The 26326-nt window shown below is 33.3% G+C and overlaps 2 protein-coding genes and 1 pseudogene across 3 annotated transcripts; all 3 read left to right on the top strand.

Annotated features, from left to right (window-relative positions):
• The first annotated feature begins 7382 nt into the window (after positions 1–7382).
• Positions 7383–14557, top strand: KP1 (kinesin-like protein 1). Its single transcript, XM_089754747.1, has 18 exons — positions 7383–7760; positions 8169–8398; positions 9347–9510; positions 9732–9875; positions 9992–10351; positions 10497–10565; positions 10698–10922; positions 11019–11100; positions 11179–11274; positions 11385–11564; positions 11646–11752; positions 11934–12114; positions 12228–12390; positions 12488–12741; positions 12833–12996; positions 13089–13283; positions 13358–14064; positions 14192–14557. Exons 2-18 carry the CDS (start codon positions 8245–8247, stop codon positions 14346–14348), a joined length of 3402 nt encoding a protein of 1133 aa, XP_089610873.1. The 5' UTR covers positions 7383–7760; positions 8169–8244; the 3' UTR covers positions 14349–14557.
• Positions 14558–16512: 1955 nt separating this feature from the next.
• LOC111275551 (kinesin-like protein KIN-14F) lies at positions 16513–23414 on the top strand (annotated as a pseudogene). Its single transcript, XR_016333796.1, has 16 exons — positions 16513–16696; positions 16899–17042; positions 17140–17502; positions 17782–17849; positions 17944–18174; positions 18304–18385; positions 18480–18575; positions 18663–18842; positions 18978–19084; positions 19195–19386; positions 19523–19674; positions 19754–19998; positions 20093–20256; positions 20398–20573; positions 20673–21371; positions 21476–23414. The product of XR_016333796.1 is annotated as a kinesin-like protein KIN-14F (transcript).
• A 1382-nt stretch (positions 23415–24796) lies between these two features.
• Positions 24797–26306, top strand: LOC111275498 (kinesin-like protein (DUF868)). The gene has a single exon (XM_022860852.2). It carries the CDS (start codon positions 24968–24970, stop codon positions 25904–25906), a length of 939 nt encoding a protein of 312 aa, XP_022716587.2. The 5' UTR covers positions 24797–24967; the 3' UTR covers positions 25907–26306.
• The last annotated feature ends 20 nt before the right edge of the window (positions 26307–26326 follow it).

Below are 26326 nucleotides of genomic sequence, written 5' to 3'. Positions count from 1 at the left end.
TGAAACACCACATGGGGATTGTGGACATGACGAGGAAATGGGAAGTGAAAGTGATATGTTACATTGACATTGTTATCCCAATTATCTTACAGACAAGATAGATTAAGAAAATTGTTTTGTTGAGATTACAATAATTTTAAATATGATATGAATAAAAAATATAAAAATAATATAATTTAAAATTTTAATAAAAATTATAAATATAATTAAAATATAATTTTTTATATTTATATGGATTATAATATATAATTTTTATATAAAATATAATATAAATATATAAATTATTAATATTATATAAGATATAAATGTGTCAATTATCACGAATATATAAATATATTAATTATCACGTCTATTCGTGAGGTCGTTCCGGTTTGAAGAGGATTTGGAAAGGTGAGACGGTGTCTGCAGATTTTGAGATTGCAATTGCAGTGAGTGAAAGCCAAGGAAGCAAGCAAAGCGAAGGAAGGGAAACAGGAAAGGCAGACAGAAGTGATTACTTTTAACGGCAACAAAAACGATGGTGTCTCATGTCAGTCTGGCTATGCCTGCCTGCCTAATCTATCTGTTCTTTTGGATTAGATTTTAGGTTTTCCACGTAAGCACCCAATCACTTGTGGGGTCCATGTCCCATTTTCAACTTTCATACAGGAGATCTGTTTCGGTCAGCTTGTACTTTGACAAGCTAGCTTACTCCAATTCCCTTTTTTTTTTCTTTTGAAGGCCCTGTTTGGATCGAGGGAAGGTGCGGTGAGGGCCTTGTCCACTGCATTGGAACCAGCCAAGAACCGGTAACACCAAAGCACTGCCCCTTTTGGACAACGTGGGAAGATTTGATTGGTGAGTTTGGGTTGGCAGTAGGCCCCACCTAGATGTGTGGTACCCAATCTGCATGATTTACATTTGTTAACGGCTATAAATCAATGGGTCTTTTGGAATCTCCAATCATGATTCTGACAGCTCTTCGGTTTTTCAGATTCACCAACCGCTCTAATGCTTTCCCCAGAAACTTCTTTCTTAATTAGTAATTAGTAATAGTTGGGTTGAAAATGTTATATTAATATTAATAAATTATTTAGATTTGGTTTAAATAAAATTTAAATTTGATTATTGTTAATTGAGTTTAGGGTTTAGATAGTTTGATTTATTGATTGTGTTAAATATGAGCATTTTAATATTCAGTTTAAATAGTTTAAGAGGTTAATTAAGTTTTTAAATTTTAATATACTTTTATTATTTTAATTAAAAATTATTATCTTAGTTTTATATATAAATTTAAGTTTGAATTTGACTTCAAATACATAATTAAATTTAAAATCAAATATAAAAATTAAGTTTATTTTTTATTAAATAAACATAATCGACTGAGTTCAAATAATTTAAATTTTATTTTAAATCAAATTTAAATTTAAAAATTAAAAATTAATATATCTCAAATCGAATTTAAAATAATGAATTTCAAATCGAATTCAAATTCAAATTTTTTATTATATCAACTTAATTCGATTCGATTACATCTTAATAGCTAATAATTTATTTTTTGATTTCTAATATTTTCAATCTAATCTAACTATATATTTAAACACATAGAATATATAATATTTACTATATATAACTAGTAATTACATTTTTTTAATATCATAAATTTCAAATTTTTAAAAAGTACTATATCATTCCTAAGAATATATTTATATACCATACCATAACTTTTCTATATAAAAAAAATGTAAACCTTTTTTTCTTATTTAAAAATGGACTCCCTCACATACCTCGCTAATGTCAAGATGCAAAATGATATGTCGGAAGAGATTGAAATTTTTGCATTGAAATAACAATAATTTTCTTTTAAACTCTTTTTTTATGCTCCCTTTTTGTCCAATCATAATTTACTAATTTTACTTCTTAGAACTACAAGCTTCATAATCAAATATCCTGATAAAAATCCACAAAAGTTAGTTAAATTGCTCGGAAAAAAACTCTTGTTACTTGTCAATTAAGAATGGATCTTGCAAGTAAAATTTGAAAATATTTCATATGGAATTATAAAAATAATATTTTAATAAAAGCAAGTAATTCTACAAATTGCTAGCTATGTACAAAAAAATAAAAATTAAAAAAATATTCTTTTTTATTTTTTTTAAATCAACCTTTACAACTCTTGATTGAAATAAAATGTTCCTTCAATTTATCATTTAAAAAAATGTTCCAAGTCAAAGTCTTTAAGTTCAAAGTTTTGTGGCAATGAAAAATCAAGTTAGGGAGGCATAAGGCTCTAAAATTGGTTAGAAGCATGAATTACATATATATTGATGAAAAGAATGTTAATTAATTAAGAGTTATAAAGTTAAATATATAATAAAAGTTTGTATAATAAAATTAAAGTTAGGGTTAAGTAGTTTTCAAATAACAATGACTGAACATCATACCTACAAATTTGATGGAAAAGCCCTTATCTTGTATTAATGTTTTGCGTCTCAATTTTCATTTATTACTTTACTTTCCAAGTTATGGATAGCAACATGTAAAATTGATGGGAGGCATAAGCCAATTGAGTTTTTTTTTTTTTTTTCTTTTTTTGTAAAATAATTAATATGTGGGGCTTTGTGTTCTTGATCAAGATCAACTACCACTTGCTTTCATTTGTTCTTCCTTACTGTTTTCAACTTTCCTCTTGTTCTAAACATATATGGCTGTTTTTTTTTTTTACAAACAAAAATCATATGTTTTCCTTTAATAACCTAAAACACAATATGATAACATAATACGAATTTGATATAAAAATAAATTATAAAAGTAATATAATTTAAAATTTTAATAATAATTATATATAAGTTTAATAAAATTAAAAAATATATATTTTACATTTTCATGTTAACACGAATAATAACATATAATTTTTATGTAAAATTCAATATAAATATTCAAAATTTAATATTTTACATGATACAAATACATAAATAATCAAATTTATTTTTCAACTCTTTAATCTGTTGCATAGACACCTCTTGTGTTCTTTTGTCTCCAAATTCATTTTCCTTAAAAACCCACTCCACGAAAATCATTGTTTCTCATATTCCAATAGAATCTTACCCCCAAGGAGAGTGTATCACGTTTGCTAGAGGAACATGCCATGTTGTCAATGGCCTTTTATCTTTAAATTGACATCTGAATTTGGGGATTAGCCCACTTCACTTGAAAGCATTTTCCCACTTTCTAGTTCATTTGATAGAGGATTTTAGCCCACTTCAGAACCATTGCATCAATCTCTGATTCATGTCCATTGGGCTACTCCAGCCACTATAAACCAGACTCTCTAGCTACAATGGTTGAACATAGTTTGTGCAATATTAAAGGTTGCAACCTGCATGATTGGGTTTATGGCATTATTTACAGGATGCCGTGTCTTCAATTTATATATACTAATTAACCCATAATGTACATATAGGATTGTTAGGAGTTGCAAAGAAATGTGCGGCATGCGTGAATGATGGATCAGGGGTCCCAAACAATGATGCTTTCTCATGCAAAAATGCAATCTTTGATTAAGTCAAAAAAGAAAAAAAAAGTGATTATGTTATGTATAACACACTCAAAGCAAAGCAAAGTTTTCACCAAAAGAAGAAAAAAAAAAGGCAAAGCAAAGTAGCTAGCTAGCTAGCAGTTAGAGGCATTTTAGTGTTCGAGGAGCAAAATGGACTTTTTCTCTTCTTAGTATAAGCTAGTTGACAAATAAGAATGTCCTAATCTTTTGATCAAGCTTACGTGTTAAGTCCATATGAAATTTCGAAATCCATATTAAGTGGATTACCTTAACAACCTATGAATTAGTATTTTAAAATGCTAACTTATCATGTCCTGGATGAATAATCAACTACTAATTTAGCTTGGGTTTACAAGATCAGTCCTAATGCTATAGGCTAATTTCAACTACCTTAATCTTAAAACTTTTCATTACACAAGCATAGACAGTCATATTTTTAATTCATTTTAAATTCTTCAAGTTTTTAAGTCTTTATTCAATTCTTTTCTTTTTCTTTCTCTTAAATTAATTTTTAATTTGAGTATCAAAATATAAACGTTAAAATCATCTTAACTTTTATCGATAACCACTTTTTTTTTTTTTTTTTATTTGGTGTTTTCAAGATTTTACATTCTTTGGTTAGCTCAACACAAGGATTAGCTACTGTTAATATATCTTTTTTTTGTTCTATAATCTCTTCTCCAGCTAAAATTTCACTAAAGTGAAGACATATATATTGATTTTTCTTCCTTGGTGGTCAGGCCTCGTGCCAGAAATGGCAAAGTTTCTTCCACATTACATGGCGCAGAATTCTGAGAATAATTTCTCTTTTTAAGAGAAAAAAAAAAGGATGATGAATTGAAGGGACCCTTTCTTTATTACATATAAGTTTTTCTTTCTCTTATCTTTTTTTTTTTAAATTGTAAATAGAAGCATAATATATAACAATAATGAAAGCCCTTCATGATGGATTAACAAGCAATTGCTTAATTAGATGATGCCCTTAATTCACTTGCCAATCAATGTCAAATGGTTTAGTCTGTGTTAAATTTTTAATTTTAATAATCAAAATTTAATTTTTAATAATTTTAAATATAAAAAAAAAAAGTAAATTTGTACTTAAACACATGAATATTACAATATCAGACGATATTAATAAGATATTCCATATTTTCATCATGTGAAAAAATTGAGACGAATAAACAACAAGTAATTACTAGTAATAGTTTTGTTCTGTGCTCTTGTCCATCTAGGTTGATTGGAAAACCAGCTAGGATTCATGTCTTGAAGGACAAATCATTTCATCTTTTTAATTATGGACTGCATCGTCAAGTAATACTTTTTTAGTATTCCAATGTTTTAGTCAAACATAAGATTTGATCGTTTTAAAGTAAGAAAAATGGTCTGATACCCTCATAAATCTGCTTTCCTACCCGTGTATAAGGATCTATAATCCATTTTATCTAATTGCTACAACCGTATTTGCGATATTAACTCTATCGTATATATACACTAAAACATGCAAAATATATTTAAGGAGTTCGTTTGATAATATAAGGAAAATTTTTTTCTTAAGAGTGTGGGTCATCAATCGAAAATAATTTTATAAATTTAATTTGAGTTGATATGTTAGATTGATATGAAATTTTAATTTTATGTTAATTCAATTATTTTAGTTGAACACTTTGATATTATGTGAGGATATTAACTTATTTCTGCTCAATAACATCAATTGTAATTTGATTAATTAGAACTTGATTTTTTAAGATTTAACACTTTTATCATACATGTATAAATAATCTCATCTCTTCGTATAAAAAGACTTCAACTTTCATATCTATTTTTCTTTTTTTTTCTTATGATTTTTTCGAGCACTAATTTAAACATTAAGGCTTCGTTTATTTCACGAAAAATGATTTTCATATTTTTAATTATTTATTTAGTAGAAAATTAGTTATCAACATAAAATAATTTATTGGTCAACAAAAAATAAAATCATTTTTTTTAAAAATTGTCTTATAAATTTGAAAAGGAGAATACATTTTTGAAAAAAAAAAATCTATAAGTAAAATTATTTATCAATACTTTTAAGCATAATTTTACTTATTAATAATATTATATTAATAAATAATATAATAATAATATATTAATAAATATTATCATATTTATTAATAATTATTATAATAATATACTAATAAATAATATATTAATAAATAATATAAAGAATAATAAATAGTTTTATTTTAAGTATTTTTTATATTAATATAATACTTTAATATTAAATATTATTATCAAAATATAATTATTTTTAATTTTAATAATTTTAATAATAAATAATTTTTAATATTTTAATAATTATATTAATGTTATTTTTTTGAAACATTGTTCATCAAAAATACAAACGTTGAAAGCCTTTGTTATTAACTTGCCTCCAACTTTGTTATTTCATGTTTCTACCATTCACAAAACGACACCAAAAGCAATGATTTTGAGTATTTCTTGCATTACATGCTTATAAAAAAAGTTTTCTCTTATCATTTCATCTTCTTTAAGCTTCTTTTAACTAACCAAAACAAAAAGCAGTTAAAGTAAATTACAGCTACAGTTATGTATCTTTGGTAGAGAAAGAGAGAGTGGGAACCTTCTTTTGAGTGGTCCATTTAATGGGGTACACAATGCAAAAAGCTACATGAAAAGCTTACCCCTGCAATCATTTGAATTAAGGGATCCAACGTTCCAAAATGGACCTTAGACTTTTGCCTCTTGTTCATTTCAAAATCCATATCCCAACGTATACTTCCATTCTTTTTGCCTTTATTCCTCTGAGGAATGTGCTTCACAATGTGTGAGATGGGGCCTGCAGCCCGCCAAATACAAAAATGTAAACTGCATAAACAATTCAAAGGGTGGCTGGTGATTTAATTTTCTCAGGTGAATCTACTGACATCTCTCACCTATCCTCACCAAACTCTAGGATTTTGCCATATGGTTGGGGAAAAACAATAGTCAGAGATAAGCATCTTGAAATCTGCTCAGTCCTCACTATGCAAAAACCACACTCAAGAGTTTTAATTTTTGAAATGGAGAGTTACATCATGAACAAATCCTGCTTACTGATATAATAAATGCTACACTCTTTGGTTTGGTGGTTATTTGGCTCCTTCCTAATATGAGTTATTGGAAGCCTATAACTACCCAAAGTTTGAAAACAAAGGAACTAATAAATTGGTATACCTTGTCAGAGTGGTTCCAGAGTCCAGATCACAGAAATATGAACTTGAAAAGAATTAACTATTGATTGATTCAAAACCCATGACCCTGGTTATCCTTGATCCAAAATTATCAATTAATCTTAACATTTGTCAGTTTATAAGCCAAACCCGTCAATCTTGAATGTGAAATTGGTATGGCTGACTTGTTCAATTTGATTATGGCAAACTAATCATCACAAACACTAATCAAGAAATGTAATCAACGGTCTAGATACATGCCTAATCACAATGAGAATACAAGTGCACCATTACAGTTTAATCGAAGACAGAAAGAAAAGGGAAAAAAAAAAGCTATAAACTTTGAACAACATCATATTCCAAAGGCTTTTAAAAGCAACTGCCTTCTCAATCCCATCATTTTGGCCAGATACTGCCGTCCAGTCCAACGATCGAATGGTCCCACAAGAGACCACACTTGTCACCACTTTGATTTCCCTTCAATCCGTGCCACGTGGAAGGCCTATATTAAGTTAAACAAAGTCTTGATCCCACTCAATCCAACCCCATTAGGCCATCACCCTTACAATAACACCGTTTGCTACTTTTTTTTTTTTGCAGTACAATGCAATATATACAAGAGAAATTATAATTTTTTTTTGTTCAAAGGAGGGTAATGGATGGTAAGACCGTCTGTTGCCGTTAATGAACTGTGAAGAGAACTTTGTAGTCTTTAATTAATTGAGGACACCAGCGTTTGAACTTTGAATTTGAGGAGTCTTTCTTATTTGTTTTTGTGTTGTCTCTCTGTTGTTTCCACATAATTCAAATGCAATGTTGTATCAGTTGTACAGCATTTAATAAGACCTCTTAAGTTTTTTTTTGAATGCTCATTCACCAAGACACGAGAAACCTGCTTCACCTACCTTTTTTTTCTTTGTATTGGATCTATCTAGCAATTAAACTGATCAGCTTCAACTTATTTGCTCCCCAAGTTTCTCCGGTTTCTGCCATAGCTTGATCACCCTTCAAAGGTTTAGTGTTCTTTGCTTAAGTTTTATATATAACTAAATGAGTTCTTGTCTGCACTGTTGTTTTCTTGTAGCGTTTCTTGTTTGCAGAAAGGAAAGGTTCTTTCTTCATGTTTTTTGCTTCTTTTTTACTTCATTGTATGAAATGTTTAATTTCCCTACCTCTCTATCTTTTTGTAGCTGCTTTTCCATGTTACTACTATAATTTTTCTTACCAACTTTTACTTTTGGATTGAACTTTCTTTACCAAATAATGGGGACTTGACTAACATTGTTCCGATGCAATTCTGTGCTTGTTTCTTTTCATTTCTTTTCTTTTTTTCCAGTGATCAATTACCAAGTAATGGAGACTTGACAAACATTGTTCTGATGCAATTCTGTTCTTGTTTCCTTTTTTTTTTTTTTTTTCAGTGATCAATATCTTTGTCTAGGACTCTTCTGGACAAAACAAAAGACTACTGATCATCAGAGGGGAAGAGACAGAAAAATGCCACAGGAAACCAACTCTAATCCAATTTTCACTTCTCCTTCCAAGAATCTAAGAGGGTTAAAAGCTTTAGTAGCTAACAATGTTGAGGCTTCACACACTGAAGATGTCTTCAATGACAATGAATTAGCTCAAAGGAAAGCTGAAGAAGCAGGTATTCTATCTCAACAACAATCCTTCAACATCAAAGGAAAATTTAGAAGACTCTTAATTTCTTCAATCAATGCCTGATCAGTCTATATCTTTCATTCTTGAAAAAAAAGTTTTATTCAGTTCTTTGTCTCTAAGTTCCCTGAGAAAGTTAGTTCTCATAATAATTTAGTTTCAAAAGAAAAGAAAGAGCAGAAACAATAAAAAGAATATACGCAACATCATGATGCTGCGCAAAGTGCGGGTGATCCTATGGTCTGGAAAATGATTTAGCACTCCCATCATATAATGATGATAAAGGTCCACATTAATTGGAGAGTTAGGTCTAATTTTTCTTGATTACTAGTATATTTCATAGTAGTTGATCATGAGGATTTAGAGTTAGACCCCCCTCTACAATCACTTTACTGTTGGTATGGGGTATTGAGACATTCCAACCAATTATGGACTATGTCTCTTTCTCTCTTTTTTTTTTTTTTGATCTTTCCTTATTTTTTGGCTAAATATATATGATGAACATCAATTGAATTAACTTTTCAAAAGGCAGTTAATAAAAATTAAGGTGGTAAAAAAAATAATAAAGAACAAGGTGTAAATTGAGAGGAACATGTGAATTTTAAAGAAAATCAAGTCTTTTTTCCTTTTGATGATTGAGGAAAATGAGGTTTTTCTTTGAAATTCTTGATTATACCAATCAAAGTTTTTTGTTTATTAAAGATATAGGATAACTGAAAACTACAGCATTACTCCATACAGATGTTAGCAAGCAGGGTAAAATGCTGAAGGTTACATTGTTCTAATGGTTTTAAGGCCATAATAAAGGCGCAGAAGCTATAAGGATTTTCACTGTAGTTCAAAATTATGATTAGGATTTAGGATCCTATGGTTTGTGGGGGGACTAATGAAGTTTGGAGTAGAAAAACTAATTGCATTAATCCTTTATGTCAATCAGCTTCAAGGAGGTACCAAGCAGCAGAATGGCTAAGACAGATGGACCAAGGTGCATCAGAATCACTGCCCAAAGAACCTTCTGAAGAAGAGTTTTGCCTTGCACTTCGTAATGGGCTCATTCTTTGCAATGTCCTCAACAAAGTTAATCCTGGAGCTGTTCTTAAGGTTCTCAGAATGCTGTTGCTATACTTAAATTAGTATTTCTTTAATAAACTTCATTATGTTCTAGGACAAAAAAAAAGAATAATAACAAAAAAGATTAAGAACATCTTTAATGTGCTTGACTTTAGAAGAATTATACTGTTCTTCGAAATTCGAGATAGAAAGGTCTGTCGAAAAATTGAACTGCTTCTAATTATGAAGCTTTTTTTTTTTAATTAATACAGGTAGTGGAAAATCCAATAATTCCAATCCAGTCAACAGAAGGGGCAGCACAGTCTGCAATCCAGTATTTTGAAAACATGAGGAATTTCCTGGTAGCTGTAAAAGATATGCAGCTCTTGACCTTTGAAGCTTCTGATGTCGAAAAGGTTTGGCTTTTTTATAAATCACAGTAGCCTTTAGGAATTCTTTCAAGGCTTAATCTTGATGATTCTATCTCCATGTAGTTTTCTGTTTTATGAATATGACAGACTTGAATTGGCAGGGTGGCTCAATGAATAAAGTTGTAGACTGCATTCTCTGTCTGAAAGGATATTATGAGTGGAAGCAAGCAGGAGGAATTGGAGTTTGGAGGTATGGAGGAACCGTGAAGATAACAGCCTTCCCAAAAGGGTCACCGCCTTCATTGGTTGGAAGTGAAAGTGCTGATGATTCTCTGGATGGATCTGAATCATCACAATATGAACAATTGTTGGAGTTTCTCCATCTCTCTAATGAAGTTGCAATTGAGGAATCCAAAACTGCCAATGCCCTGGCTTTCCTTTTCGATCGCTTTGGGCTTTGGCTTCTACAAGCTTACCTTAGAGAGAGCAATGAGATTGAAGAATTGCCCTTGAATGCAATGGTAGGTAAGATCCATCCAAATTGTTGTTACCATGCTCAAATATTCTGCTTATTTAGGAAATAGTTTGCTGTCTAAACTGAAAGCAAGCAATGAGCCGGTTCTTTGTCTTATATAAACCAGCGTGATTATGGTTGGAACTTTGCAGGTAATAGATACATTAATCAGTAAGATAGTTAAGGACTTCTCTGCATTGCTTGTTTCTCAGGGAACTCAGGTAATAACAACTATCAATTGCCACTTGTCCTTATTACTACTTATGCATGTAATTTTTGTTCAGGGTAAAGACCTTACTGTCATTCTGAATGGACTGAAGTGATCTAATATTTTGTTTTTCTGTGTTTTCCAGCTTGGACTGTTTCTGAAGAAAATCTTGAAAGCTGACATTAATTCTCTATCAAAATCTGATTTTATAGAAGCCATCTCATTATATCTCGGTCAAAGGACTAGCCTGGCATCAAGTGATTTCTCTAAGTTCTGCATTTGTGGTGGGAAACGTGAGGTTATTCGCCATACTGTTAGTCACTCAACTGCTGATGCAGAACTTATTGATCTTCAGCAGAGAGAGCTCAAGGTCTGAAAATATTCTACCAGTTGTTAGTTTGTGAAATTTTCTAGATGTACCTTAGACAACTGATATTATGCTTTATTATGTTTTGTATCATTTTAGGAGATCAAACTAGATTTTCAAGAAACAAAACTTGCAATCAAACAAATTCACTCAAATTGGGAGGAGGAACTTAAAAGGCTAGGTAATAATCTATAACATTGTTGTTCTACTGGAGACTTTCTATGGTCATTTAACAAGTTACTCAATACTGCTTTTTTAGTGCATCATGTCAAGGGTCTTGAAGTGGCATCCTGCTCTTACCACAAGGTATTAGAAGAAAACCGTATGCTTTACAATCAAGTCCAAGACCTCAAAGGTTTGCACCTTTTTTTTTTCCTTTTGTTACTATTTTCGTGTTGGATTCATGATCTGAATTTATATATGTTATGAATGGTATGAAGTTGACTCTTTATGGCTTTCAAACAGGAACGATAAGAGTATACTGTAGAGTGAGGCCCTTTTTGCAAGGCCAAACAAATGGACAATCAACCATAGATTATGTAGGAGAAAATGGAAATATCATGATTGTCAATCCATTAAAGCAGGGCAAGGATGCAAGAAAAGTATTCTCGTTTAACAAGGTGTTCGGACCAAATGTCTCACAAGGTATTTCCTATTCCATACAGTTAAGTCTTTATTATTCCTTCACTTCTTTGTACTATATTCACATCATGGTATAATGTGCAGAACAAATATATGTTGACACTCAACCACTGATTAGATCTGTCCTAGATGGCTTTAATGTTTGCATCTTTGCATATGGACAAACTGGCTCAGGAAAGACATACACAATGGTATGTTCATCTACTCTATTTGTGCATGCAACTGCACTAAGTCCTCTTTTCTTTCATTGGAAATCTAATATTTCAATACCTTTTCTTTACCTCATATTGCTTTAATATTCTAGAAATTCAAATTGGATATTCTTTTAACCTCGAATTGCATACTGCCATTATTGCTGTTTGTTCTTCATAGAGTGGCCCTGATTTGAATACCGAACAAACATGGGGTGTAAACTACCGTGCTTTACGTGATCTGTTTCAAATATCCAATGAGAGATCAGACGTTGTTAAATATGAAGTTGGGGTGCAGATGATTGAAATATACAATGAACAAGTGAGAGATTTATTAGTCATGGATGGCTCTAATAGAAGATATCCTTTCTAATTTACATAGTTGAACAGCAACTTTATTGCTCTAGCTTATTTCTGTCTAAATTAGTCTTTAATTTCTATCTTGGGGTCTAGTTCACCTTAACAACCTGTACATTGGATATTCGTAACAATTCTCAGTTGAACGGCCTAAATGTGCCTGATGCAAGTTGGGTTCCAGTTTCAAGTACTCAAGATGTTCTTGACTTGATGAGAATAGGTCACAAAAATCGTGCTGTAGGTGCCACTGCTCTAAATGAGCGAAGTAGCCGTTCTCACAGGTACAACATTGTGGTAAAAATTCTGTTCTTTTTTTTGCATGCTACTGAACTAAAGCAATTGAAAATGATCTTTTCTTGGCACATTTGTCTTCTTCAGTGTTTTGACTATTCATGTATATGGAAAAGAGTTGGTTTCTGGCTCTATTCTCAAAGGTTGCCTGCATTTGGTGGATTTGGCTGGGAGTGAGAGAGTGGATAAATCTGAGGCTGTAGGTGAGAGATTGAAGGAAGCTCAACACATTAATAGATCACTTTCTGCACTAGGAGATGTCATCTCTGCCCTTGCACAGAAAAGTGCACATATTCCTTACAGAAATAGCAAGCTTACTCAAGTATTACAGGATTCTTTAGGTATATGCCTATTTCGGTCATTTGATAGTAGTGATTTTTGTTTGAATTTTTATCTTTAGTTTTTCATATCATTATTGCTTTGATGTGATAGGTGGGCAAGCTAAAACATTAATGTTTGTACATGTAAGTCCTGAAGTCAATGCCATTGGAGAGACAGTTAGCACACTGAAGTTTGCTGAGAGGGTTGCTTCCATAGAACTTGGGGCAGCTCGATCCAACAAGGAAACTGGTGAAATCCGAGAATTTAAAGAAGAGGTGAATATCTAAAATGTGAAATTGTCTTCTGACGTTTCTTTGCATGAATAAAACCTTATTCAAAATTATTATTTTTTGAAAATCTGTTTTAGATATCAAATCTTAAACTTGCTTTGGAAAAGAAGGAAGCAGAAGTAGAACAATTGAAAGGTGGAAATGTTCGAAGCATGAATGAATCTCAAAGAGGAAGAGCAGTTTCACCTTTCCATATTCCAAGATATGGAATGTCTAACAGCATTAAGCCTGAAATATCTCAGAGGCCTGGTGATGATAATAGAATCTCTGAGGTAACTGAAAAACATTGACATTTCATTTACTAATTGAACTTCAGGATTTTACTGAATAATTGTTGGATTTTCAGGCCAGAAGCTCTTCTTCAGGTAAGCAGAGGAGGTCAAGATTTCCATCTGCACTCTCAGACAAGGAGATGTTGCCAAAGACGCCCATCCTAGCTGAAGAGAGATTAGAAAGTGCGGTAAAGGCAAGATCACCATCCCCTCCCGTTAGGAGATCCTTATCCACTGATAGAGGAGCCTCAATTAGAAGCAGGATCAAGGCTGACACAGTTGACAATCAACCGTTCTCAAAAGTACCATTTCCGGCTAGAGTACCTGTTAACAAATCCTTTGCCACAACTACTGCGATTCCATCGCCAGATTGCAACTCCTCCAGGGTTCAAACAAGTTTCCAAGAGGCGACCAAACAAGATAATTTCTCTGATGCATTGTACAACTTCCATAAACTTAGCATTAAGAAAGTCCAATCAGAACATGAAGACGAGCAGTTTAGGCAAGTCCTTAATGTTAGACAAGGTGGTATTAGGAAAAGCAAGGCTGAGAGTCTGGCTAAAATAAAGCACCAACTGCCAGCAAGACTTCAGAAAACTGATGTAGCAAAAGCATTGCTTTCTGAAATGGACGTTGGTGAGAAAATAGAGGAGCCTCGAAAAAGTGACTTCTCTGAGCCAGAAAATGAGCATTCACTTGTTGGCTCTTCCATGCATGGTGCCTTGAAGATGAAGAAGCTTCGACAGAACTTCTCAAGGAATTCACAGAATCTTGAACCAAGGTATACTTAAATGTTTTCCTTTACCAAGGGGCTAAGACCTGACATAATGTTAGGAGTTTCTTTTTAGAAGTTACAGTTTGTATCTCATTTCTAGTTCTAATGAATATTGCATTCCAATAATGTGCAGGGGATTAGTGCAAGCAGTAGAGCCCATGCTGGGAGGGAAAACTGACAGGATTCCAAATGGCGTAACTCGCCAAGCAAAGGAGGGAAGTAACACTTTGATGCCCGAATTTAGAAGGAGCCGATCCTCACCTCGCGGGAAATTTTTGGTTTTGCCTTGAGGATTCTACAGTATATAGGAATTAAATTCTTGCCTTTGATATATATATATATATATATATATATATCTATATATATATAAATCTTTTAAAATTTGTACAGTGACTATTCAGGTTGGTCTTCTGGATTGCATTTTCAAAGGAGATTGGTGATCAAGATGTCATTGAAGCTGATTATGTGTATACTTAAAAAACCTGTATGATTTGTTTTATCTGATTTTCTTTTCTTCCCCCCAGCGGCAGTCTTGCATGAGAGAATGTCTCTACTTCACTGAATATCTGCAGTACTTATCAGTTCAAATTAGGAAACAAAAAGAAATAGAAGAGAAAAGGACTGATTAAGGGAAAGGAAAGGAAGGGAAAGAAAGGAAAAAGAATCCACCAAAATAGGCTCTAAGTAGCAGGGAGCCAATGACAAATTATCTATAACAGCTAAGGATAAATGATAACTACCTTTGAACTCGAGGATACCTTCAAACACAATTAATATATCTATATAGTAACTTTTTTCAAGCCTGTCATGTTTATTAAAAAACACACTCAATTAAGTGCTATAATAGTCTGCTTGGGGTCTCGCAATCAGACATAAATCGAGTCATGATCAGGTTGTATTCCATTTGCAGACCAGTAATAAATAGTATTGAATTTCCACTAATGTTACTTGCTTTCAAGGTTGTCTTTTTGGCCGAAAAGTTAATGCCTGTAAAACCATTTATTCTTCTGTCAGCTTCTAGTTGTTCTAGATTGCTTGAGTTTATAACTGGAAATATTTTGATTTGAGAATGTAGAGCTGCCAATTCTATGAATGTCTTATTGGTGTAAAGCATGGGACATTGCAACTAATGGTGGATGGTGTCTCAATACAATCCACCTCTTACTACTATGGCCATTTCGTGTTGCCTCTTTCTTTTGTCAGATTCATTTCTCTCCAATCCATCTATTATCATATTCTTCACCTTCATCACTATAAGCTGTAATTTCCAGACTTAATCTCTGTCTATCCTGTTTTCTCAGTCACACTCACTCTCTTTGCATCTCATTTTCTTTTATTTCCTTTTTTCAATTTTGTTTATTATCACATGGAAGCAGCCTGGATAGAAGGAAAAGTTTTAACCCTTGATGAAAGTGAGGCTGGAGAGTTAAATGGAAGAAGGTTAGCTATAGTGGGCAAAATAATAGCAGACAAGCCTCTAAGCAAAGGAGGAGTTCAGGGTGTTTTCAAAAGAGCTTGGGGAGAATGGAGAGATTTCACTGTTTCTGAATTATTTGAAAACACCTATTTGTTCGACTTCAAGGAAGCAAGCTTCAGCTGAACAAATTTTGGTGGATGGGCCATGGTCAGTGATGGGCTATTGTATTTGCTTGCACAGATGGCAACCAGGGCTTGCTCTAGATGAGCTTGATTTTTCCCAGTAGCCTATTGGGTCCAAGTTCAGGGCCTATATTGGACCAAATGAGCCCAAAAAATGCAAAAAAAGTTAGAGATCATATTCGTAGGTGATGGAAATTGAGGACCCCATTTCTTCACATGGAATAAGGAGGGGTTTCTTCAGGATTCGAGTTTTAATAGATGTTACAAGTATGAACATTTAGCAGATTTCTGCTACAACTGTGGTTGCCTGGGCCATGTAGAAGCTCACTGTATCAAGGATACTGTGATGTCCATTCCAGATCCTTCACTGCCAAAATATGGGCCATGGGTGCGTGCCAATCCAAGTGTCAATGCCATGAAAGCCTTAGCTGAGATGGACAAAGCCCCCCACAAAGCCAAGCAAGTGATGGGTAAATGTTATATTGGGACTAAACGGGTAATGTCATATTGGGACTAAAATATTGCTTTAGTGACAAAGTTCTATAGGGACTATTTTACCTAGTCACAATCTACTTGGTGAGGTCATTGAAACATATGAAGCATCCAAACTCTCATATACTTTCAAAGAACTACTAATAAACAGAAATGAAATGGGGCAATGAAACTTAAAATATATATCAGCTAATAGTACAATATGTATATATATAGTACAATATATATATACATATTGTACTATTAGCTGACATATTATATATATTTGAAGCACTTACTGAAACTATGATCCTGAAGAGATAAAATAGTTAGTTCAATTAATGGTCAACAAAAGAGATTGTAACTTGAAAATTCTAACTAAATTACTGCTCCATGTTCATCAGCTTCAAGGAGGTACCAAGCAGCAGAATGGTCAAGGCAGATGGATCAAGTTGCATTAGAAGTCCTACCGAGAGACCCCTCTGAAGAAGAGTTTCGCGGCGCACTTTGCAATGGATTCATTCTTTGCAATATTCTCAACAAAGTCAATCCCGGTTCCGTTCCTAAGGTTCTCCTTAAAGCACTGTAACATGAACTAGTACTATTATTCTCGCTTGAACTTGACTAAATTCCATGCAAAGAAAAATATTTTCAACAACTTTTCTATTGGGATGCAATGTACCAGAACTTGATTATTTCTGTGTGTTTGAAATGGATAGTTCTGTTCATAACTTTTCTAGTAATTTTCTTCTCTTTGAAAATAAACGTAGGTGGTGAAAGTTTCAATGACTTCAGCTCAATTAACAGAACAAGCGGCAGATTCCACAAATCAGGTTTCTGAAAACAAAAGGAACTTTCTGGCATCAGTTAAAGATAAGCAACTCCTAGCCTTTGAAGCATCAAACTTGGAAAAAGTTTTGATTTTTAAATTGTTTTACGTCTTGTGCCACTCCTGTATCTTTATGATTCTGTATCCTGCTAGCTTGCATAAAAAAAACCCTTGATGTACAGGGAGGCTCAATAAATAAAGTGGTAGATTGCATTCTATGTCTGCAAGGATATGATGAGTGGAAGAAAGCTGGTGGAGTTGGGGTTTGGAGGTATGGAGGGACAGTAAAGATCACATCCTCCCCAAAGGGCTTACCAAATGCCTTGACTGGAAGTGAGACAGCTGATGAATCTGGGGAAGAATTGCAATTATCAAAATATGAGCAGCTACTAGATTTTATCCAGCTCTCTAATGAGGCCTCTATTGAAGAATCCAAAACAGCCAATGCTCTAACTTCCTTTTCGATCGTTTCGGGCTTTGGCTTCTACAGGCTTATCTTAGAGATGGTAACATAAATGAAGAGTTGCCCTTGAACGCAATGGTGGGTAAGATCCATCCTATATTTGTTCACGTAGTGACTTCATATTTGCTAATTATTGAAGACAAAATATTACAATTACTAGTAGTAAGCAAAAGAAGAAGTTTCATATTTACTTGCTTTTGAATGAATAAGGGGAATCTTTGACAATTTGTAAACATTTTCTTGATATCATGTCCATGTAACAAGAACCAGACTTTCTTGAATGAATAAAGATATACAGTATCAATCAGTTTGTTCCTTTGTTGTATGTGATTTCATATGATTTATGACTGAATTTTTGTAGGTGATTAAGCTTTCCTCAACAAAGTAGTAAATGACTTCTCAACACTTCTAGTTTCTCAAGGAATCCAGGTACCATGAATTTCTTGGTTTTAGTCTGCATATGAGGCCAATTTGATCATCCTGTTACTGATTTAACATGACGGTTTCTTTACCTTATTCGCAGCTTGGACTCTTTTTGAAGAAATTGTTGAAAGGTGATAATGGTCCAGTGTCCAAATCTGAATTTATAGAAGCTACCTCAGAATATATTGGTAAAAGAACTGGCCTGCAGGCAACAACTGATGTCCCGAAAGCCTATATCTGTAATGGCAAGACTGAGGTTATTCTCAATAGTGTTTATCGCTCTCCTGGCCGTGTAGAAATACTTATTGATCTCATTCAGAGGCAAATTCAGGTGAAAATTTTCCCTCTAAACTACAGAAATTATAAACAATTCCAAGATAATGGCAATTTATTTTGTAAACTTGTGCCAAACATAGTTTATAACACCTTCTGCTTCCTTTTTCATATTGGAAAATTTTAGGAGCTGAAATTATTTTTCCGCGAAACAAGATTAGAAGTTAGACAGTTTCATTCATTCTGGGAGGCAGATATTAAAAGATTAGGTAAGGATTTACAAAGTTGTCACTATTACACTACACCTATGATCAAAATACTACCTCTTCTGTTGACTGGAATTACCTTGTTCTGTTATCTTAGGGCATCATGTCAGGGATCTTGAAGTGGCATCTTCTTCTTACCTCAAGATCTTACAAGAAAATCGAATGCTGTTCAATGAAGTGCTAGACCTCAAAGGTGCATGCATACTTTTTGTTGTTAGTAAAAACTAGACAGTGGTACAGATTAAGAGCTGCTGGACTTATTCCTTATGGTTTCATATAGGAAAAATAAGAATTTACTGTAGAGTAAGGCCCTATTTACCAGGAGAGTCGAAAGATCATTCGACTGTGGACTATATTGGAGAAAATGGAAGTATCATGATTGTCAATTATTTAAGGAAAGGCAAAGATGCAAGCAGAGTATTCTCATTTGACAAGGTGTTTGGACCAACGGTTTCTCAAGGTATTTTCCTGATTTCTTCTTCCGGCTTTCAGTTTAACATGAAAAATCTACTTCATGGATGTTAAAGATAGAAATCGTTTCCTAATTTTCTAATTCCTCACCACATCATTCATTTTTCTTCTTCTAAACGTGCACAACAAGTATACACAAACATACAACCATTGATCAGGTTAGCACTTGATGGTTATAATGTATGCATCTTCGCATATGGGCAAATTGGATCAGGGAAGACATACACCATGGTAAATTAATTCTTTTTGATGATATTACAATTTATTTATCGCTTGAGTACTCAAGAAGTTTAGCATTCATTCGTGTTAACATGGTGCCGAAATTTCTGTGTATTTGACAGTGCCGGTATGACTTGAACACTAAGGAGACATGGGGTGTGAACTTTCGAGCTTTATGTGACTTATTTCAAATATCAAAAACAAGAGAAAATGTCATAGAATACAAATTTGGGGTCCAAATGATTGAAATATACAACAAACAAATGCGAGATTTACTAGTTATCGATGGCTCTACTAAAAGATATCCTATCAAATTTTGTTTTCTTTCTGCAGTTGAATTTATAATCAAGACAAGCCTCATTGTGCTTTGTATCTCCTTTAGATTTGGATTTTTTTTTTCTTCAGGCATGAAGTTTCCATAACTACTTGTTACATTAGATATATATATATAACAATACACAATGGAATGGCCTTACTGTACCTGATGCAAGTTGGGTTTCAGTTTCTAGTACTCAAGATGTTCTTGATCTGATAAGAATTGGCCAAAAGAACCGGGCTGTAGGTCCAACTGAATTTAATGAGCGAAGTAGCCGATCTCATAGGTAGAGTTTTATCCAGGACAATTAATAATGTTGAATACTCTGTTAATCATGGTTTATGACTACATCCTTCTTTTCCCAGCGTTTTGACTGTTCATGTTCAGGGAAAAGAATTGGTTTCTGAATCGGTTTTCAAAGGTTCCCTTAATTTGGCTGGGAGTGAGAGAGTGGATAAGTCTAAAGTTCAAGGAGACAGACTGAAGGAAGCTCAATATATCAACAGATCACTCTCAGCACTTGGAGATGTCATCTCTGCTCTTGCCCAAAGGAGTACACATATTCCTTATAGAAACAGCAAGCTTACACAAATATTGCAGAATTCTTTAGGTATGTTGTTCTTTTGTAGTATACAGCTTTCTTCTCCGTACAATCTGCCATTTCTTTTCTTATTTCTTGATCATTTTCGTTTTGTATATGATAGGCGGGCATTCTAAGACTTTAATGTTTGTACATGTAAGTCCTGAACTTGATGCTATTGGAGAGACAATTAGCACATTGAAGTTTGCTGAAAGAGTTGCCTCAATAGAACTTGGGGCAGCTCGATCTAACAAAGAAATTGGTGACATCCTAGAATTAAAGGAAGAGGTTAAGTATCCTTTCTTTTTTAGATAAACTACTTATTTTAAAGATGACATTCCTTTTGGCTTGTTTTCAAATGCATCAAATCCTTGTTAAGTCTATATATATATATATATATATATATATATATATATTTATCTATCTTAGATAACAAATCTTAATGTGGCATTGGAGAAGAAAGAATCTGAAGTAGAACAAATGAGGGTTGGGAACACAGGAAGCATAACAGGATCACAAAAGGTAAAAGTGCTTAGCTTCGAATCTCTCCCAACTTGAAGCCTGAGACATGGCAACGGCGTAATGATGATACCAAAAGCTCTGAGGTAACTGAAAACATAATAATCTGATTCCCATAGAGGTTCTAAACAGCTAAAAACAGCTAGATATTAATGTTATATCCTGTGCTTATATTTGATTTACAGGCCAGAAATGTTTCTTCTGCTAGGCAGAGGAGGTCCAAGTTTTCTTCAGCAGTCGTAGGCAAGGAGATATCACCAAAGTTGCCTACTGTGCCTGAAGAGAGACCGGCACGTCCGGGAAAGCCAAAGGCACCTACCCTTCCTGTAAGGAGATATCTATCCAGTGATAAAGGAGCCTCAACTAGAAATAAGGTCAAGTTTGATGTAATTGAGAACCAACCAATGTCCAAAGTAATGCTTCCAGCTAAAGCACATGCCTCTAAATCTCTTGCCCCAGTGCCAGAGATGACATCAACGGATAACAACTCTGGGGTCCAAATCGACCATAAGAGTGATGAAAGTAAATTGAATTATCTGATGCATTCTACAGCCTCATCTCTAGGAAAGGTCACACAGAACATGAAGAAAAGCAGTTTCTTTTAGGCAGGCTGTTAATATTGAAAAAGGAAGCATTAGGAAAACAAGAGTCTAAAGCTATGCATTAACTGCCAGCTAGGTTCCTGATATCTGATGTAACATACTACCACTAAAATTGCTTTTTAATATGGATATTGATCAAAATTCAAAATTATGCAGACCCCAAGAGTGCTTTCGGAACCACAAAATGAGCAATTATTTGTTGGGTCGCATTCACCAGTTCATGGTGCCATGCTGTTGTAGAAGTTTGACAGAACTTCAGGAATTGTAAAATCTTGAACCAAAGTAATCTTACCTTTTTACATTTTAGAATATTCAGGAGCTAAGAACTTTGTTAGATTTTGGAAATAACAGTTGGTTTATTCCTGGATTGTTATTCGTAAATGCAGGATCTCATACAGGGAAGCACTGCAGGCAGGTGAACCTTATTGGAATCTTGCTTAATGCCTTAACAATGGCTTCATCATGTGGAATTTCCTTTTTGGCCTTAAGAATTGCAACCTACAAAAAGATTCTTTACCTTTGGCACTTCAAAATTCTCACTGTGACTGTTCTAATTGTACCGCTGGCTGATATATACATGTAAGATATATAGATAAACTATTTTTTTTAGATTCTGAATCAAAAGTTCCTCATGCAGACTACCTCAGCCAGAATTTTTGAAAGACAATCGACTTTATGAGACGGGATTGGACGAGAGCTTCCATCTTTTATTAGCTCAAACCTTATGAGCTTTGCCATGTACCAAAAAAATCTCTAATCTACAAACCTATCTTGGTGGTTTGATTTAGTTTTCTGTCACATTTATTGTAAATGATCTATTTTGCTCTATCTTTTTTCCTGCTTAGGAGGATCTTGTTAGAAACTAAGGAGGGAAAGAATTTTTGTCACAAATATTTTTGAATATGAGGAAAAGAAGAGGCAAGTATTTCCATTCATTCAGTTGTCTAACCAAATACCATATAACTGTTTCTTCCATGCATTTTTTGCAAACAATCTTGTACACAACTGTTTAAGTATCACCAAATTTAGTCTTTAATTTGAATGGCTTTTAACTAACTTGTTCCTTGGTCTATAAATAGTAATAATAAAGGAAAACAAGAAAATTCTGTTTAAGATTGATAGGCATTGACAACCTCAGCTTAGATGTAAATTTCACAAAGTAACTTCCCCTGTTGCTAACTCCGAAACCACTAGCATGGAACCATTTCCTAAACTCATATATCTTCTAATTTTCAAGCCAATAATCAATATGTGCAAATTGCATAACTGGGTGGTGTTAAATTCCTTTATAAACAGATTTCTCACATTCAATCACCCTCAAGAGTTTGGTCAGTTTCAGGCCTTCAGCATTCTTAGAATTATCATTAAGCTCAGGTAACATCTACATTTTACGTTCATGTAAGATCTGAGGCCAAACATCTCCACCACTACGTGTAGAAAAGGAGGTAGATTCGGATAACATCCAGATAAAAGCAAGCGCATAAGGTTTAATGTGTCACGCCCCGAATCAAGGCATAACACGGTCATATTACCTTGAAGTAAAACCCCAAAGCAATACGAAGTCTAATCCATAACCATTGAACAACTCTCAAATATAAAATGTTCTCATTAAGTAACATAGCTAGATAACAAGTCTCCAAAGGTTCAAAGTAGAGTATTACAACTAAAATAAACAATACTTCATAAAATCCTATATTTCTAAATAGTTCTCCAATGCTCGGTTCTTCTAGCTTTTCTCAAGCTAATCATACTTATCATTCATAACATCTGTAAAAGAAAAGAAAATAGGGAATGAGCAAACCACAGCTCAGTAAGTAAAGGCTCACACACCTTACCGGATCAAACATCCTTTCATACATGTCATATAGATCATTCAAAACATTCATCAAATCAAAATGTCAAAACATCTCAATATCATCGTTCTATCAAATATTTCATAAATTCATAAATCATTGTAAAATATGTTATCATTCAAATATCGTAATCAAACCAAATCATGGATCAATCATTAAAAATCATCGTAAATCATCATTATCAATCAAATCGTTATCATTCAAATCGTTAGCTACGGTCACTGCTATAACCCGTGACATTGGCCGTATCGACAATTTCATTCTCATGATCATTGCTAACTATTATAACCCGTTAACCAGAGCTTACGCTAACTACTATTACCCGTTAGCCAGGGTCTTATGATCATGTCTTTGCTAACTACTATTACCCGTTAGCTAGGGTCGTAGAACTAGTTCTGATGTCGATGATCCCACTTCCTAGGGATATAAAAACGTAGCTATCATAAAATCATTCTTTAAACATAAATCATTTTCTCATTTCATTCATAAGCATGATCTATCATTTATATAGAGAAACACAAAATAATCATATGCTTGATCCTATTTTCATACACTGAAAATAATAAAATAAAACATTCTTTCATTTAGAAACATATATATATATATACATAGATTCGAAAACAAGCAAAGTGTGTGAGATTCTACTTACCTTCTTCTGATTCCATCACCTAATTTTTCTCCCTCAAAATTTAGTGGCCTATTCAAGATAATTCCAACATAACAATAATTAATCAACCCATTTGAGGCCACTTATACCAAAACAATTAAGTTAAACAAGTAATAACTCGAGTAATTAATTCTGGCAGTCTGCGCTACTTTCACTAAAACGACCATAACTCAAGATATCCAATTCGAAATTAAAATCTTATTAATGCATTAGAAACTAGACTTGACAAGCTTTCTATCCATATATGGCTCATCTCGTGATTCTTTGTGGATTAATTATAACAATTTTTGCAATCCACGTCATATGCTGTTGCCAGACAGCTTGTATACCTTTTCATAAAAATTACGTATTTATTCATAGGTAACTCCAAATTCAATTTCGCTTATTTCGTTGAAAAGTAGACTCGATAAGCTTTCCAAACATATATGGCTTAAACTGTAAATCCTTGTATAAAAATTTAGGGAAATTTCGTAATTCCCCCTTACTGCTGCTACTAGGCAGCCTGCACCTCTTTAGGTAAAAATTGGATAACTCTTCATAGGGAACTCGAATTCGACTCCCGTTTGTTTCATTAGAAAGTATATTCAACATGCTTTCCAACCATATATAGTAATCATAGTAGTATTTAACCCTTTAATACAGAATATAACCTTAATTCATCACTACAAACATATGATTCATATCAGGATTTATACGAAACAAAGATTTTCCTTTCTATTCCCATCAAATTTCTGTTTCAATAATAAATTCACATTACCAACTTTCTCAACACTTAACTTGACTCTAATTAAAGTCTAAATCATCTGCCCAAAGAGGGATAATGGAAACCCTAAAATTTTAGGGTTTCTCGATTATAATTTACACCTTAAGACTTAACCATCAATACTCCAAAAATTAAAAAAAAAGATTATTTACTCACCTCTAACAGATAATTTCTCCTCGTAGATTTGTTCTTCCCTTCACTTTAAATCCTTCAATTGATCTATTCTGTATAAGAAACATATGAGAAATAAGTTTCTGTTTTTATTACACTAATCGTCGACTGAAAATTGAAAAGTTAACTCTATTAATAAAGAAATTTTGGTTATTTATCAATAAGTCATCTACACTTCTCATTCTTTATTAAAGAGTCCCCCACTTATAAAAATACTTAAAATAGTCCCTTTTTTTTTTTTTTTTTTTTTTTTTTCGGGTATTACATAATGAGAGTTGATAGCGGTTCTAGGTAGCATCATGAGATTTTGGTAACAGCTGCAAGAAGCCGGCTTCCAGGGCTTAACCATTTTTGACAAGTTTGAAATACCAAGCAACCTAACGTCTGCGGGATCAAATTGTCAATACTTGTCAAAGCCTTAACGATGTTAAATAATCTGGAACGAGCTGCATTACCTAACATTTCAAGGCCACCAGCACCAGCGGAGAAACAAAAGGAGAATCAGGTGACAGCAGATAATGCTGCACAATGCTCGGTCACCTCCATCTACCATGCCAACATTGCAGACTTATATCGCAAAGTAACAGCCACATGGTCCAAAATCCTTGCTAACCATTCTTTTATTATCAATGTAGAAAACCCTTCAGATGATCAAAGTCGTTGTACCTGCAAGATTGATTTAAAAGCATGGCAATTTTGGGGAAGAAAAGGTCTCAAAAGCTTGGAAGTAGATGCCAATCGGGTAGACATTTACTGGGATTTTCGACAGGCAAAGTTTTCTGGCAGCCCTGAGCCCTGCTCAGACTATTATGTGGCAATTGTGTCTGGGGAAGAAGTGGCATTAGTTCTAGGAGATATGAAAATAGATGCTTTTAAGAGAACCAATAAAAGACCTTCCTTGATAGATCCTACCTTGATGTGCAAGAAAGAGCATATTTGTGGGAAGAAATTATTTTGTTCCAAGCTCAAACTAGATGAGGGGAAACATGAGCATTTTATTATGATTGAGAACTCTCTATGTGGTCCTGATGATCCTGAAATGTGGGTTTGCATAGATGCCACTACTGTGATTCGGATTATGAACTTGCATTGGAGGTTTAGGGGAAATGAAATTGTCACAGTGAACAAAACACCTATACAAATTTTCTGGGATGTGCATGATTGGTTATATAATAACTCTGGTTCAAGCCATGGCTTGTTTATTTTCACGCCAGGCGCACCAGATTATTCTTCAGTTCATTCTGACTCTGACTATAGAAACTCCATCACTGGCGATGATGGCTGCCACATATATGACGTACCAAGGGAAAGCCAATCAATTCCAAAATTTTGCTATGTTCTATATGCTTGGAAAATTGAGTAGATCCAATATTTATAAAATGCATTGCCTTTCATGGTAGAAACCGTAAACATTTGTATTACTTTTGGTTAGTGGTAGGTAGTCTTTTTTTTTTTTTTTTAAGATAAAACCAATATATGCCATATCTACCTAAGCCTAATGGTTAAAAGAATACATTCAAAATAACTTCAATAATAAATTACTAATTGAATTTAAATCCAAAATTTGTAAATTGAATGATTTTTGTTAATTAAACCAATCCTTTGATAATAACCTTAAGTAATTTGATCATTGTACTGGACAAGATTTAGACATTTATCGACTATCTTGACATATTAATTTTATCCCAAATCTCAATGGAATCTTCCTTTGTCACTTTTTCGCGTTTCTTTGCAATGATTTAAAACAAAACAAACAGTTATGTACCAAAAAAATAAAACAAAC

Source organism: Durio zibethinus, chromosome 25 (assembly GCF_047325235.1).
Source record: "Durio zibethinus cultivar Kanyao isolate XHJ-2024 chromosome 25, ASM4732523v1, whole genome shotgun sequence".
NCBI classification, from domain to species: Eukaryota; Viridiplantae; Streptophyta; class Magnoliopsida; order Malvales; family Malvaceae; genus Durio; species Durio zibethinus.
This window is presented reverse-complemented; position numbering and strand designations above follow the sequence as displayed.

What these genes read in the sequence shown, in the direction of transcription:
- KP1 (XM_089754747.1), top strand. Translation starts at nt 8,245, where the DNA reads ATGCCACAGGAAACCAACTCTAATCCAATTTTCACTTCTCCTTCCAAG. An exon ending in AAGGAAAGCTGAAGAAGCAG is followed by an intron (nt 8,399 to 9,346) that starts GTATTCTATCTC and finishes TATGTCAATCAG; the next exon opens with CTTCAAGGAGGTACCAAGCA. An exon ending in TTCAGCAGAGAGAGCTCAAG is followed by an intron (nt 10,923 to 11,018) that starts GTCTGAAAATAT and finishes GTATCATTTTAG; the next exon opens with GAGATCAAACTAGATTTTCA.
- LOC111275498 (XM_022860852.2), top strand. Translation starts at nt 24,968, where the DNA reads ATGTTAAATAATCTGGAACGAGCTGCATTACCTAACATTTCAAGGCCA.